We start from the raw sequence: 15,513 nt of genomic DNA, 5'->3' as shown, positions 1-15,513 counted from the left end.
ATTTAAGATACCCACCAGAAGTGTGTGAGTTGTCCCTCTAGTATTTGGTATTGTTAGACTTCTAAGTTTTTAGTATTGCAGTAGTTTAAAAGTATATCTCAGTAACAAAATTCACGTTTCCCTGTTTGATATTAATTTATTGGTCATTCATTTTTTTTCTTCTGTGAATTGCTATTTATTGACATTTTTTCTATCACTGATTTTTAAAAACTCTTTATTCAGACTATTAATCCATTATCAAGTTACATATATATTGGAGGAGAATTGGCATATTAAAGAAATTCAGTCTTTTCATCCATGACTGTGATGGATCCCTCCATTTGTTTAGGTCTTATTTGATAATTTTTAGTACATCTTTATACTTTTCTCTATAGAGGAGGGTATGTGTTGCATAAATCTTCCAATTTGTGATTTACCTTTTCACTCTTCCAATAGTGTCCTTAGATGAAAAAGTTCTTAATTTTAGTGCAGTACAGTTTACTAATTTTCCCCCTTATGATTAGTACTTTTTATGTTCTGTTTAAGAAACCTTTGCCTACTGCAAAGTTACAAAGGGATTTTATGGGTTTTGTTCCTAAAAATGAAAAAAAAAATTTTTTTTTTAACTTTTATTTATTGTTGAGAGACAGAGACAGATAGAACATGAGCAGGGGAGGGACAGAGAGAGAGGGAAATACAGAATCTGAAACAGGCTCCAGGCTCTGAGCTGTCAGCACAGAGCCCGATGTGGGGCTCGAACCCATGAACTGTGAGATCATGACCTGAGCTGAAGTTGGACGCTCAACCAACTGAGCCACCCAGGCACTCCCTAAAATTTTTTTGTTTAACTTTTCTTAGTTAGATCTATGATCCATTGGCAATTTATTTTTGGGCTTGGGGTGAGGTAGGGGTTAAAAATTTTTTTTTTCATGTTACTATTTAACACCAGTTTTAGAGAAGACCATACTTTCTCCACTATTTTCTAATGTCACCTTTGTTGTAAATGAAGTGACTGTATTTCTGTGAGTTTGTTTCTGATATTCCCTTGGTTACTTTGTCTTATGTGGTATTTTATTGTCTTAATCGTTATAATGTTATAAACAAATTTATTTGGCAATGTTCGTCCTTAGTATTTCATCACAATGGCTGTTGCATTTTTTTTTTTTTTTTTTTTGCATTTCCATATACATTCTAGAATCTACCTCTGAGTTTCCACCAAGAATGAAAGAAACCTAGTGGAATTTTGACTGGGTTTGCTTTGAATTTATAGGTCAATTTAGAGAGAATTATTTTTATATTAGTCTTCCAACTATGAACACGGTGTATCCATCCATTTTTTTAGAACTTTAATTTCCCTCAGTGTTTTATAGTTTGTAGAGGTCTTTCCCATCTTCACTAGAGTTATTCATTGGTATTTGAAGCTTTTGAATGCTAGTGGTAAAGCTAGTGGTAATTCTAAATTTTTAATATTTTAATCTCTGATTATGGCTGGAATATAGACATAGTTTCTTTTTCTCCCATTCCTGTTATATTGAGCTTATTCCCAGGGACCTTGTTAAATTCATTTATTTGTGGTTTCTTTATGATTTTGTATGTCATAGAACCATTTGTCTACAAATAATGAGTGTTTCATTTCTTCTTTTGCAGTACTTTTTCCTTGTTACCTTATAACACCGGCTGGTACCTCCAGTACAATGTTGAATAGAACAATAGAATCCTTGGGTGTTTGTTTTGTTTTGTTTTTCTTGATTTAGAGGAACGCATTCAATACTTCATGATTAGGTATTATGTTTGCTAAGGTTTTCTGTAGATAACATTTTTATCAGATGAAGAAAGTTCCTTCTGTTCCTAGTTTTCTAGAATAAATCAAACTTAGCATGATAACATTTTCCTTTTTATATATTGCTGGATTTGATTTGCTAATGTTTTGTTTAAGGGTTTGTATCTGTGTTCATGAGAATGATTACCCTATAATTTTCCTTTCTTATAGTGTACTTGGCATTTTGCCATCAAGGTTATGTTGACCTCATAAAATGTTTCCTCTTTTTCTGTTTTCTGAAAAAGGTTAGTGTAAAACTGGTAGTTTTATTTTTTCCTTGCTTGTATATTCACAGATAATCATACACTTTTATCTTGGGATCTCTTTCTGCTTCATATTTTGAGCCTGCCACAGAGCCTTTTACACTGGATTGCATTTAGTACATGCGTAGTTTGTTGAATAAATAAGCGTATCTTCATTGTTGGTTCCAGTGTTTTACTTCCCCTTTTATCACTGCCATCAAAGTAGATCAGGTCCTTATCATGTCTGGGATTCTACAGTGACACTGTTGACAGCTCTTTTTTTCTCATGGTCCACTTGAAACCATCCTTGCACAACTAATCCTTTTAATTCATTCTTCTTCTTATTTTTAACTTAATCTCATCAAAGTAATACATGTAAATATTTGTGGAAATCAAATGCTTATACTCAGTTATAACAGAAAATAAGTCTACTGTTCTCCTACATACTCACTTCCCACTCTGAGGCATCTATTTTAAAATAACTTGCTTAAAGCTGCTATTTCTCCATTTTTCAATTTTAGACATCACAAGTTGACTTATTTAATAGAAGATAAAGATTTTGCTGTCTTAAACCATATAAGGCCAAAATACTCATATGAACTCTCCTCCTATCCTCCCAGGATAGTTATATCGTAATTTTTAAGTTCATACTTAATTGTTATTTATGGCTATGAAAATATTACCTTTAACCGTGTTGCCTTCTGTAGCTTTTTTCCCCCCTGAAGTTAATCTTGTCTAATGTAAATATTATTTCAGTACATACAGATGGATCAAGCAATCCATCTTTTTTCTTTTTAATTGAAAGCATACCTCTTGAATTTCTTTATCATCTTGCTCCAATCTGGATTTGCTTGCTTTTTTAGGCCAACTTCCTTTCACTGTTATCCTGGGAATGCACCTGCCTTTCTCCTTGGTGCTGCACCCTATTTACTGGATTCCATGTCTCTGGCTAATTTCTTTTTCTTGGTAGAATGCATCCTCTGTTATTTCTTGAAAGGGGTTCATAGGAGGTTAAAAATTTTCATTTATTTGTCTGAATTTTTTCCCCTCACATTTGATTGATAATTTGGATATGTATAGAATTCATGTTTCATAACTATTTTTATCTCCCCGTTTTGAAGGCAGAACTCTGTTGTCTTCAACCATCTCATGTCATTGTGATTCCCAACTATTTGTATATGATCCTTTATTTTCCCCTCCAGAAACTTTTAACATCTTTTCTTTTTCCTAAATATTCTAGAATCTAATGATAATATGCCTTTGTGTGATCCCTCCCTGACTTCCCTCTTCTGTTTCTTTCTTTTCATTGAACTCGTTACTAGGTGAGTCCTTTGTCTGGAAACTTAACATCTTTTTTTTGTTTTTAATGTTTATTTTTGAAAGAGAGACAGACAGACAGACACAGAGCATTAGCAGGGGAGGGGCAGAGGGAGAGGGAGATATGGAATCCGAATCAGGCATCAGGCTCCAGGCTGTGAGCTGTCGGCACAGAGCCAGACACGGGTCTCGAACCCATGAACTGTGAGATCGTGACCTGATCTGAAGTTGGATGTTTAACCGACTGAGCCACCCAGGCACCCTTGGAAACTTACATCTTGAGTTCTAGAAAGGTTGTTTTTTTTTGTTGTTTTGTTTTGTTTTTTAATGTTGTTTCTTTAATGATTTGTTTTCTCATTCTGGAACTTTTACTCAGATGTTGAATCTTGATTTTTCCTCAGATGTTGTGAGTATTTTTCTCTCTTATTTTCCATCTCTTTATCTGAGAGAGTTTTTCCAATTTATCTTCAAACACTCCTGTTGGATTTTTTTCGAGCTTTCATATATTTAATTTCCAGGGATTCTTTTTTGTTCTGTGAATGCCTTGTCCCCATCAAAAGCATCCTGCTCTTCAGGGTTTTGTTGCTCTTGATTTGTTTTTTTCTGCTTTATCCAGAGAAGTACCATTTTTATCTGTTTCATATGTTAAGGCTTTTCATAAAGTTTAATTTGAAGAACAGAATTTGCTTTTTAAAAATGTTTGAAAACTACTCTTAAGTTTTTGTCCATGTTTCTATGAACTAAAGTATTTACTGTGTGTTGGGCACTTACTTGCTTTTGTTTGTACTTAAGTGTCTAATCTGTTTTCTGATATATATATCTTCTCAGAATGATTTTTAATTCTTGTGGTAAAGAGCTTACTTACCATATTTTCCTTTTCAGTACTTTTAGAATCTAACTGGTATTCAATCAGTAATTATTGAATGCATGACTTGACCCACATGAATCATTGCTGTTGAATGTTCTCCTTTCCAAGGTGCCAACCGGATAGTATTAGAAGACTCCAATATCTTGCAGCCTGTGGGACTGACTGTGTTTGAAAACTGGCTATATTGGATTGACAAGCAGCAGCAAATGATTGAAAAAATTGACATGACAGGTCGAGAGGGTAGAACCAAAGTCCAGGCTCGAATTGCCCAGCTTAGTGACATTCATGCAGTAAAGGAGCTGAACCTACAGGAATATAGTAAGTGCTGATGACATACTGCTAATTGCAGGATTCATATTTGTTGTAAGAGATTAAGATGGAATTAAGATGTTCTTCTGTGTCTTCTTACCTTTTTTTTTTTTTTTTAACAGATTTTTGTGCACTTTTAATTTTGCCAATTTTTAAACTCTGTGTTTTTAAAACCTTACATCAAACTCATCTGGGAACTTTTTCAAATTAAACATCATTTCCCCATAAAACAGGAGTGGGGAAAGCAATGGTTTTGTTCATTTTCAAAAATTGCCCCAGATACAGCAGACTCTTCTTTGCATGCCTCCTTTCTCACCTTCAGCCCCTTGAAGAATACTGGTATAAAGTATATATTTCTTTTGTTCCCTGTGCCCCCATAGTTTGAATTAAAACAAAAATTATATAATGACGAATATAGTTACCTTGGAATAACCTTATGAAGCAAAAACAACTAAAAATTATTTTCAAAAGTTTTTGAAATAAACTTAGAGAAGACTGTGATTAACAAGTGTTTGTTTTTTCCTCCTGCGTAAATTTTTCAGTTGTCAGCTTAGAAAAGTACCCATAATTTTTTTTTTTTTTAACCCTACTGGAAACTTTTTAATATGGCTCATCATCTTGCCCTAATTTCTTATTAGTATCAAAAGACCCCTCATAGCAGTCACTACTCTGGGTTTTATGTGATTGTACCAGGAATGCTAATGTTAAATGAAATATTAAAGAGAGAGTTATTGAAACTCCTTAACTTCTCAGCACAATGCTTTCAAATCAAACTGGAGTATGAGAGTAGAATAGCAGAAGGAGAGCACCTTTGCTCGTTCAGGTCTTCATTATGTTGTCACTGTTCCTGAACTTTAGAAGTTCAGGGTATTTGAGAATTAGAATTGTTGTCATTCTAAGTTATGACATGTGACTTAATGCTGAACACTTAATAGAAATAAGGCAATGATTTCGTGGTGCCTGGGTGGCTCAGTCGGCTGAGTGTCCAACTTTGGCTCAGGTCATGATCTCACAGTTTGTGAGTTCAAGCCCTGCATCGGGCTCTCTGCTATTAGCCAGAGCCCACTTTGGATCCTCTGTCCCCGTCTCTTTGCACCTTCTCCACTCATGCTTTCTCTCAAAAATAAACTTTTTTAAAAAGGCAATAGGGGCGCCTGGGTGGCTCAGTCAGTTGAGCATCTGACTTCGGCTCAGGTCATGATCTCATAGCTTGTGAGTTCGAGCCCCGCGTCAGGCTCTGTGCTGACAGCTCAGAGCCTGGAGACTGCTTCAAATTCTGTGTCTCCCTCTCTCTCTGCCCCTAACCCACTTGCATTCTGTCTCTCTCTCAAAAAGAAATAAACATTAAAAATTTTTTTTAAAAATGAATTTAAAAGGCAATAATTTCTAAGCTGTTTATTCAGTTGACAAATGATTATTTTATTGCAGAAAATCTCAATGGAGATTTTCAGAATTTTAGGGGGAATGTTTTTTTTTATAATCAACATTTAAATATGGTTTTATAATTGGAAAACCCTTTTTTTCCAATTTCTAATAACATTAAAGAGAGTGAGATTTTTATCAAATGTGTCATGGAATAAAGTTTGTGCTATGTAGGTTGTGCATTCTAGTACACAGTATGACTGATGTCTCTCTTGAGACATCTATATAGTATAGCACATCTTCGCATTTATAGATAGCTGACTTTCAATCTCATCAACACACACTGAAAGCGGGGTGATGTGTTATTGAGAAGGCAGAAGATAAATGGGTGGCTACTTTAGATGCTGGTATTCTGATGACAGATGTCAAGTTACTTTTAACACAGGCTAAGTAGAAAATTGAAAGCAACTATTAAATACAATTTGTGAGACAGACTTTGAAAAGTTGCTTAACTTTGTATTAGTTTAATTTAGCCTAAATATAAGGAAATTAAACATTTGTAACATTGCAAGTTACCTTAATCAAGCAAATAGTTTTTATTGTCTCTGAGTGGTTGCAATCCGTGTGAACTTAAGTTTCTTTAATATAACAACTCTTAATTTTCTGTATTTTATTATTTCTATATTTCATTAAAATAATACAGTTTTTAAGTAAAATCATCTTTAATAAAGGTAGAATTTCTGAGTTAAAATCTTTAGAAGATTTTTTATATTTTAAATAGAAAAACCCAGGTTTCTGCATTCTCCCTAACAATGTTTTTAGTTTCAATAATCAACTTTATTTTAGATACAAATATTTAAAGACGGTGGTTAAATACAAGTATTTTGCATTTTAAAATTGCTCTCATTTTCTTGCAATTTTTTGTAGGGATTAGAGTGAGGAATTATACTGCTAGTGAAATTAAAATCCGAGGTAATTTTACATTTGGTTTTCTTGGCAGTTCATAAATAGATTTTGACTGAACTGTCTTCCTTTCTTTCCTCCCTCCCTCCCTCTCTCCCTTACTTTCCTTTCTCTCTTTTCCTCCTCCCTCCCTCCTTGCCTCCCTCCCTTTCCCTTTTTCTCTTTTCTTTTCTCTTTTTTTCAGGACAGCACCCTTGTGCTCAGGATAACGGTGGCTGTTCACATATTTGTCTTGTAAAAGGAGATGGTACTACAAGGTGCTCTTGCCCCATGCACTTGGTTCTGCTTCAGGATGAACTATCATGTGGAGGTAAATACGTTACTTTCTTGTGCAAGGCCAAGTGCCACTTAACATGTTCCATAACTGTCTAGCATTCTGTGAATTCTCAGTGAAATTGCTCTTTCTCCTAACTTGATTAGTCACTTGTATTCCATTCATCTGCATCATCCTAGCCTTCTGGGTTATTCGGAGAGTGAATCCATCATGACAGGTAATAAGTGTAACCTAATCTTGGGACTAAGGAGGAAGTGCCCTTTTGGGGGGAGGGGAACTCATCTTGTGAATGACTGTATTTCCTAATTGTAAAGTAGCTTTTTTCACCCCAGAGAGTAACGAAATGAATTAATTCTACCTCCTATAATCTCCATCTACTGAATTCTAGATTCTACCAAGTTTAGGTATCATTGCTGGGAATGTATCCAGTGAAAAGAATATTCTTTTATTCAAATCTATTGGTAGTTCCCTATTGTTTTTACTTATTTACCTAGCAAAAAAATTTTTTTAAGATATCACTACAATAATGTTGTAGTGAAATTGGTTCAGTCATTCATGAGAGCATTAACAATTTGGTACATTCCCTTGTTAAAGTATATTGTGGTAACATTAAATACCATAGTAATATTCATTCCCTTGATTCAGAAATAGTCTTCTTGCGGATAATTCTAAATTAATTCAACTGAAAGAAAAAGACTGTTCTTTCTCTACAGTGGCAGGAATCTGAAAGCAATCTAATTTCTAATGATAGGAAAATTAGGTTAAATAACTGAGCTTATACAGCTATTAAACATTATGACCATAAGCTCATGTAAAAATGTAGCCAAAATTTGGCTCAAGTAGAAAAAAAAGTTTTAATGGTGTTTTCTGCTATGACAACAACTACTTAAATACATGTTTCTGTAAACAAAGATTGGTTTATACACTCAGAAAAATTGTTGATAAGGCGTTATAAAAATATTTTATTCTTCTAACTTTACTTTAAAAAATAAGTAAATAACCATGTATTTAGTAGCACCTGTGAGGCACTCTGCTCGGACTACAGGAGATTTGAATATCTTTGAGATAGAGCATACAGTTTAGTTGGGGAGATCAAATATGTACACAGTAAAAGTTAAGCTCTGGTTCTTGAAGTATCTTCCCTCAGAATAACAAGTGTTGCACAATAATGTGAATGTACTTAATGTCATTGAACCACGTACTTTAAAATGGTTAAAATAGTAAACTTTGTTACATATATTTTACCACAATAAAAAAAAGAGCAATGATATGTTCCCATATCAAGGTGCTAGATTATTATTACTCTAATAAGGCAAATCTTAGAAATGCTTACCTTTATGTAATGATAACATAGATAAAATTGAGTCAAATATACCATCTTCCATTTAGAAAATAAATGTCTTTTAGGGGCGCCTTGGTGGCTCAGTTGGTTAAGCATCCAACTTTGGCTCGGGTCATGACCTCAAGGTTCATGGGTTCAAGCCCCGCCTCAAGCTCTGTGCTGACAGCTCTGAGCCTGGAGCCTGCTTCGGATTCTGTGTCTCCCTCGCTCTTTGCCCCTCCCCTGCTCACACTCTGTCTCCCTCTCTCTCTCAAAAATAAACATTAAAGAAATTTTTCTTTAAAGAAAATGTCTTTTAAAAGAACTTTGATTTTTTTCTTCATATTTTGTGATTATTTTCAATGTATGTATTAAAATTTGTAAATGCATGTATTACATTAATAAAGCATTTTAACAAATGGGTTACCAACACTCAAGATATACAGTGTGTCATTAAGAAAAGTACCCTGGAGCCCTTTTCCAGTTGGTTCTCTTCCAGAAGTAAGCACTGTTCTGATTTTTATCCCCATAATTTAGATTTGTCTGTTCTTGCATTTTATGTAAGGAATAACGATGTATGTATTCTTTTTGTGTCTGATTCTCTTGGTTAATATTTTTGAGATTATTTTTGAGATTCAACCATATAGTGGAATGTATCAGTAGTTTTTTTCCTCTTATTGCTGAGTGGTGTTTCACTGGATAACATGCCACAGTTTTTTCTCATGTTGAGTGACATTTTAATTGTTTTCATTTTTTCTGTTCTTAAGAATAAAACCGTAGTCAGTGTTTGTATACAACATTTTTTTGCGGGGGCGCCTGGCTGGCTCAGTTGGTATGACTCTTGATCGCAGGGTTGTGAATTTAGGTCCCATGGTGGGTGTAGGGATTACTTAAAATCTTTAAAAAAGTGTGTGTGTGTGTGTGTGTGTGTGTGTGTGTGTGTGTGTGTGTGATTTAACATTGATTATACAGTGGAGGTAAATGAAACACAGAATCTTAATTCCTGATCCTCAAGATGTGTTTTCATTTGAGCTCATCTTACCTGTCCATCTCCTTTCGTTTCTCTCTTTACTTTCGTTTGGCTATTTAGAGTTTGATGACCACTGTTGTATGTTCTGTTTTGTTCTGTTTTGTTTTGCCTCTGTGGCTTTACTTGCGGTACTTCAAAGATGTAGTTCTCTTTTTACATGCCATCCTAAGTCTTATTTTTCAAGGAGTGTCTTCTCATGATCTTTAAACCTTCACTAGCCATTATTGTCCCCACCTCCCTTTCTCTGAATTGTAACTCTTGTTACCACAGTTTGCCTGACATACAGTTCAGAGTAATGTTTTGTTTTATATTCATTAGTCTCTTTCTCTTCCTAGCCCCAGATTAAATTATAAGCTCTTTAAGGACATGGACCCTATTTTACCTATTTTTATTCTCCACATGATCTAGTATAGTGCTGGATACAAAATAGGCTCAAATTCCCTCTATAAATAATACTTCAAATTCCCCATGTAAAATGTTCACCTGTAATTCGCAGTGTTCTCTAAAGTTTTTTTTGTCTGTTTGTTTGTTTGTCTATTTATTTAGAGACAGAGACAGCGTGAGTGGGTGAGGGACAGAGAGAGAGGAGAGAAGGAATCCCAAGCAGGCTCCCAGGTGCCAGCACAGAGCCCAGTGTGGGGCTTAAACCCATGAAGCCATGAGATCATGACCTGAGCCAAAACCAAGAGTCAGGCCCTTAACTGACTGAGCCACCCAGGCGCTGCCCCAGTATTCTCTACTTTAAAGATAAGAGGTTTTCTGATATTAACAAAGTTACATTATCTAGAGAATTTACTAAGAGAGAAGGTTTTAAATGAAGTCCAGGAGCCTGGGATATAAAGGCAATGGGCTAAAACTAGAGAGGCTGTCCCTTTGGTCCTATCTTTTATTTTTAATTATCCCTTTGTGTAGGAAGCTATATGACCTTGGGCAGTCACTTAGTCTCTCTGAGCCTGTTTCCTTATTTGCAAAACAAGGAAATTGGGCTTGAATGGCAATTCTCAAAGTGGCCTTAGCAACTTTTACATTTTTAAAAATTAAAAGGGCCCCAAACAGCTTGTGTTTGCATGGGTTATGTTTATCTGTATTTACTGTAGTAGAATTTAAAACCAAGAACTTTAAAAAAATTTGTTAAAAATAATAATAATAAGCGCATACATGTTCTAAAGTTAAACCTGTTAAGAAAATTATAACTATATTGGAGCCCTTGGGTGACTCGGTTAAGTGCCCCACTCTTGATCTTGGGTAAGGTCATCTCACAGTTTGTGAGTTCAAGCCTGGCATCGGGCTTTCGCTGATGGTGTGGAGCCTGCTTGGGATTCTGTCTCTTCTCTCTGCCCCTCCCCCACTTGTGAGCGTGCACTCTCTCTCTCTCTCTCAAATACATAAATATTTAAAAATTATTTTTTTAGGGGCGCCTGGGTGGCGCAGTCGGTTAAGCGTCCGACTTCAGCCAGGTCATGATCTCGCGGTCTGTGAGTTCAAGCCCCGCGTCAGGCTCTGGGCTGATGGCTCAGAGCCTGGAGCCTGTTTCCGATTCTGTGTCTCCCTCTTTCTGACCCTCCCCCGTTCATGCTCTGTCTCTCTCTGTCCCAAAAATAAATAAACGTTGAAAAAAAAAATTTTTTTTTAAAAAATTATTTTTTTAAATTTATAACTATTTTCTAAAGCAAAGTAATTTTAGTGAGAAATGTGGCATTGTTTTTACATTTTTGTATATCTCTTTTAATGTTAGGCCAGATTCTCATGTCTACTTCTGCATTCAATCTGTTGTAATATGTAGTTTGGGTTGAAATATATGAGGAAATTTAGCCTGAAATGTAGTTGGAAAATAGAAAACTATAATAATAGTCTTTTAAAATAATTATACATGTATCTTGAATTCTACACCAGGTATTGACCAGTGGTAGTTTACTGTAGATTTAGTTGCAATGTGGAATTTGAAACCATATGAACTTTTCATACTCTCTTAAATTAAAATCCACTGATCTATTTTGTCCTCTAATTGGATATTTTACCCAGACCTGATTTTGTAACCTTACACTGTTCCAACCAAAAATTCCCAGATCTTCAGATTTTGATGAATTTCATTATTCAATATCAAAAACCCCATGTTTGTCTCACTACCAGTCTCATTAGAAAAAACTTTAGGGACACCTGGGTGGCTCAGTCAGCTAAGTGTCTGACTTCAGCTCAAGTCATGATTTCACAGTTTGTGGATTTGAGCCCCACGTCGGGCACTCTGCTGTCAGTGTGGAGCCTGCTTTGGATCCTCTGTCTCCCTCTCTCTCTGCCCCTCCCCCACGCTCTCCTCTCTCTTCTTTTTCTCTCTCTCACAAAAATAAACATTAAAAAAGAAAAAAGAAAAAACTTTTAAGTACTGGGAATCTGTCAAACTTACCATGTTAGATACAGATTGTCCAAAATTATAATTTCTGGTTGAAAGCTCCATTGTTACAATATGCTTCAAAAGTACAGTGTTATGATTTTGCCATTATTTTCCTTGAAGTAACAGGCTCACTGGTTCATTTTTAAAAAACTTCCTGCCAAATACCCAAGTGTAAATAACTGTAGTTTATTTGTCAGTTCTTTTAAATTAAAATTAAAATGGTGTTCCATTTTGGGTTGAGTTTACAACTCAAAGTGCTTTCCCTAACTTTAAAATATTTAGAGGTTGGTGACTATAGTGATTATTCCTAAATTATGTGTCAGATTATAATGGATTGCAAATAATCCTACTTGAATTATAATATTTGAGAAAACTTCTGCCTTATAGTTTTGCAAGTTAGTGAATCTAAATGCGGTAGTGTAAAAATTATACTTCTTCTCTGATTAGTAGGGATAGTTTACAAACTTTATTTATTAAAAAGTGTTTTGCGCATGTTAATATTAAATGAGCTTCACTAGGTGTGCTTGTACCTTTGTGTGACTATTGTGTTTTTGTCACTCCCCTCCCCCTTGGTCATTTGAAGAACCCCCAACATGTTCTCCTCAGCAGTTTACTTGTTTCACCGGAGAAATTGACTGTATCCCTGTGGCTTGGCGGTGTGATGGGTTTACTGAATGTGAAGACCACAGTGATGAGCTCAATTGCCCTGTATGCTCGGAGTCCCAGTTCCAGTGTGCCAGTGGGCAGTGTATCGATGGTGCCCTCCGATGCAACGGAGATGCAAACTGCCAGGATAAGTCAGATGAGAAGAACTGTGAAGGTATCCAGACTTCCTAGGGCCTGGCTGTGTAGTCTTTTTTTCCCATTAATGTTCAGTTGTTTGAAATTCAGAGTATTGCTTTGGCTCAGTGGTAAGTAGTCCTTGTTTCCAGTGAGTTCTGAAGTAGTGGATTAATTTATTACAATGTAAAATAATTTCACATTTTCCTCTTTGCACTACTAACCTTTAACATGGTAAAAAATGAGCAAATAAATTCTCTAGAACTTTTTTAGTATCTAGAAATGCACATAGATAGAATTCTTTAATTCTTTACAGAGTAGAGCAAAATAGGAAATTTCCTGCTGGATTTCTTTTTCCACTTTTTTCTCTCTACCAATGGAAATCTCTAGAGAATAATTTTTAAGTTATATTTTAAAGTCTAATTTGTTTTTCATTTGTACCCAGAAAGTACTTTTTGTCTCTTGGCAGAGTTTCACTTTACATGATAATGAAAATAAGAAAATTGTTTGCATTTTTTTCCCAGTGCTTTGTTTAATTGATCAATTCCGCTGTTCCAACGGTCAGTGCATTGGAAAACATAAGAAATGTGATCATAATGTGGATTGCAGTGACAAATCAGATGAACTGGATTGTTGTAAGTAGGACTAAAATCTTACATATTACGCTTCTGGGAGACTTTTTAAAATACTTTTTTTCTTTAAAGATGTGTTTCACTTAGAATTTCCTTATTAAGAAATAAGCATTAATGTTAAGCTAGTTATTTGTACCAAGATCTTTTATGTTTTGCTTGTAATAATTCCTTAAAGACAGTGGTTTTCTTATGCACAAAACTCTTCACAGAAACATTTAGGAAAGCATCAGAGAAGAATAAGTATTATTTTGCCACAACTAGAGTTAGGAAATTCTCAAATGATTTAGATATGTAGAAATCAGTTGGTGGCATAAGCTTGAGAGTTTCTGAACATCATTTCTGATGTTTATCATCTCTCATTTTTTTCTAGACATATTTCTACCAGTTTCTCAGTGACTTTAATAGCTTCCTTAAAATGTAGCCTGAAGATACTTAGGCCATCTTATACCCTTAAGCCTAAAGACTCTAGGGTACATAACCCATAGTTTCTTCAGGGTTCATAACTATTGACCATGCCCTGACATAAAATATATCCCAAATTGATAAACTTAGTTCTGAGTGGAATTCAGCATAAATCAGGTCTACCCTGTCAAACTGGTTTAATGAAATTTAGATAAAATTCATTTAAAATCTCTTTACTCCTAGGTTGCCTGGGTGGCTCAGGTCATGATCTCACAGTTTCATGAGTTCAAGCCCCACGTCAGGCTCTGTACTGGCAACACAGAGCCTGCTTGGGATTCTCTCTCTCCCTCTCTCAGAGTCTCTTATGGTTGAGGTTGTAGTAAGAATAGTGATTTTATTTTATTATTATTTTTTAGTTTACTTATTTTGAGAGAGAGATAGCGTGAGTGGGGGAGAGGCAGAGAACAATGGTGAGAGAGAGACTCCCAAGCAGACTCTGCACTGCCAGCGTAGAGCCCAACGTGGGGCTCGAACTCATGAAACCGTGAGATCATGACCTGAGCTAAAACCAATAGACGCTTAACTGACTGAGCCACCCAGGCGCCATAAAAATAGCTATTTTAAAGCCAAGTAGAGATGGATTTGAATTCTGGCTCCACCTCTTACCAGCAAATTATTTATTGTCAAACTTTAGTTTCTTTATCTTTAAAATGAAGATAATATTTAGCCTGGTGGTTGTGAGAAAATTAAATAACTTAATGTATATAAAATATATAGCTTGGCTCATAGTAGATACTGTTGATAAAGGAGTGTGGTAAATGATACTAAACATGCTGTTGTAGAGATCTGTACGAGTGGTAGCACAACAGAGCGAGTGGTCAGATCTTCAGGAATAAAAACAGGGTTCATCAAGGAAGACATCTTAGAAAAATGGTGCTTAAAATTGGGTATTGATCAGTGAATAGAGTTAATTGTACAGATAAGTGGAGAGATTGCATTCCAAGCAGAGAGAATATGCTATTCAAAAACAGTGAAACAGGCACCTCTGGGAAACTACGTGTGAATGGGATGCCAAAATGTAGGCTATGTCTTGAGGAGGGATATCAGCAAAAGAACATACGTTAAGGGTGAGATCATAGAAGACTCTGCTTTTCTTCTAAAAAGCCCAGACAGCATCCAGAATAACAGCCATTGACAAACTTAAGTGAAGGACCGGCATGGCTATGTAATTGTGAAAGCTGTAAAAGCAGATGCATTGCCAATATAAGATTAGAGGCAGCTAAATGACACATTGGTTGCTTTCACACTTTTTGGATCACCTCAAGAGGAGTACAAAGAAGGGGGTGCACACGTAAATGAGTCATGCGATAGTATCTACCTATATTATGTAGAATGCATTCTGAAGGTTTCTGTTTTAAAATGCTTGTTGTAACCCACTAAATTTTTTTCACCATCTAATTACTTGGAGCCTATAATTTAAAAATTCTTAGGCGATTGTAGTTTAGGCAGAAGATGATTATCTAAATCAAGAGGAGCAGTGGTGGTGGAAAGGAAGGGATAGAGTTCAGAGCTATCTCAGAAATAGAGTAAAAAGCGTTTTGTAACCACTTGGATGTAGTTGATAAGTTTAGGTTAACTCATAGGTATCTCACCGAGTGGCTGGAGTCGTTAACTAGAATATGTAGCAGGGACTGAAAACTGAAGGACCATTCCATATCTTGGCTCAGATGTAATGTTTGCCTGATACAGGTTTTTTTTATTAATTTTTAAAATTTAAGTTTAATTTAAATGCTTTTGATTTGCCACAGGTGCCATCATTTATTTAT

General features: G+C 35.4%; 1 protein-coding gene across 1 annotated transcript in view; it reads left to right on the top strand.

Annotated features, from left to right (window-relative positions):
• LRP6 (LDL receptor related protein 6) overlaps positions 1-15,513 on the top strand; it is a 179,005-nt gene that overhangs the window by 151,459 nt on the left and 12,033 nt on the right. The window contains exons 16-19 of the mRNA XM_047865362.1: positions 4,334-4,543; positions 7,044-7,169; positions 12,457-12,693; positions 13,178-13,288. Coding sequence (XP_047721318.1) covers positions 4,334-4,543; positions 7,044-7,169; positions 12,457-12,693; positions 13,178-13,288 — 684 coding nt within the window. The remainder of the gene's footprint in view (positions 1-4,333; positions 4,544-7,043; positions 7,170-12,456; positions 12,694-13,177; positions 13,289-15,513) is intronic.

The sequence above is a fragment of the Prionailurus viverrinus genome, chromosome B4 (assembly GCF_022837055.1).
Source record: "Prionailurus viverrinus isolate Anna chromosome B4, UM_Priviv_1.0, whole genome shotgun sequence".
Classification (NCBI taxonomy): domain Eukaryota; kingdom Metazoa; phylum Chordata; class Mammalia; order Carnivora; family Felidae; genus Prionailurus; species Prionailurus viverrinus.
The sequence above is the reverse complement of the archived record's forward strand: the minus strand, read 5'-3'. Positions and strand labels throughout refer to the sequence as shown.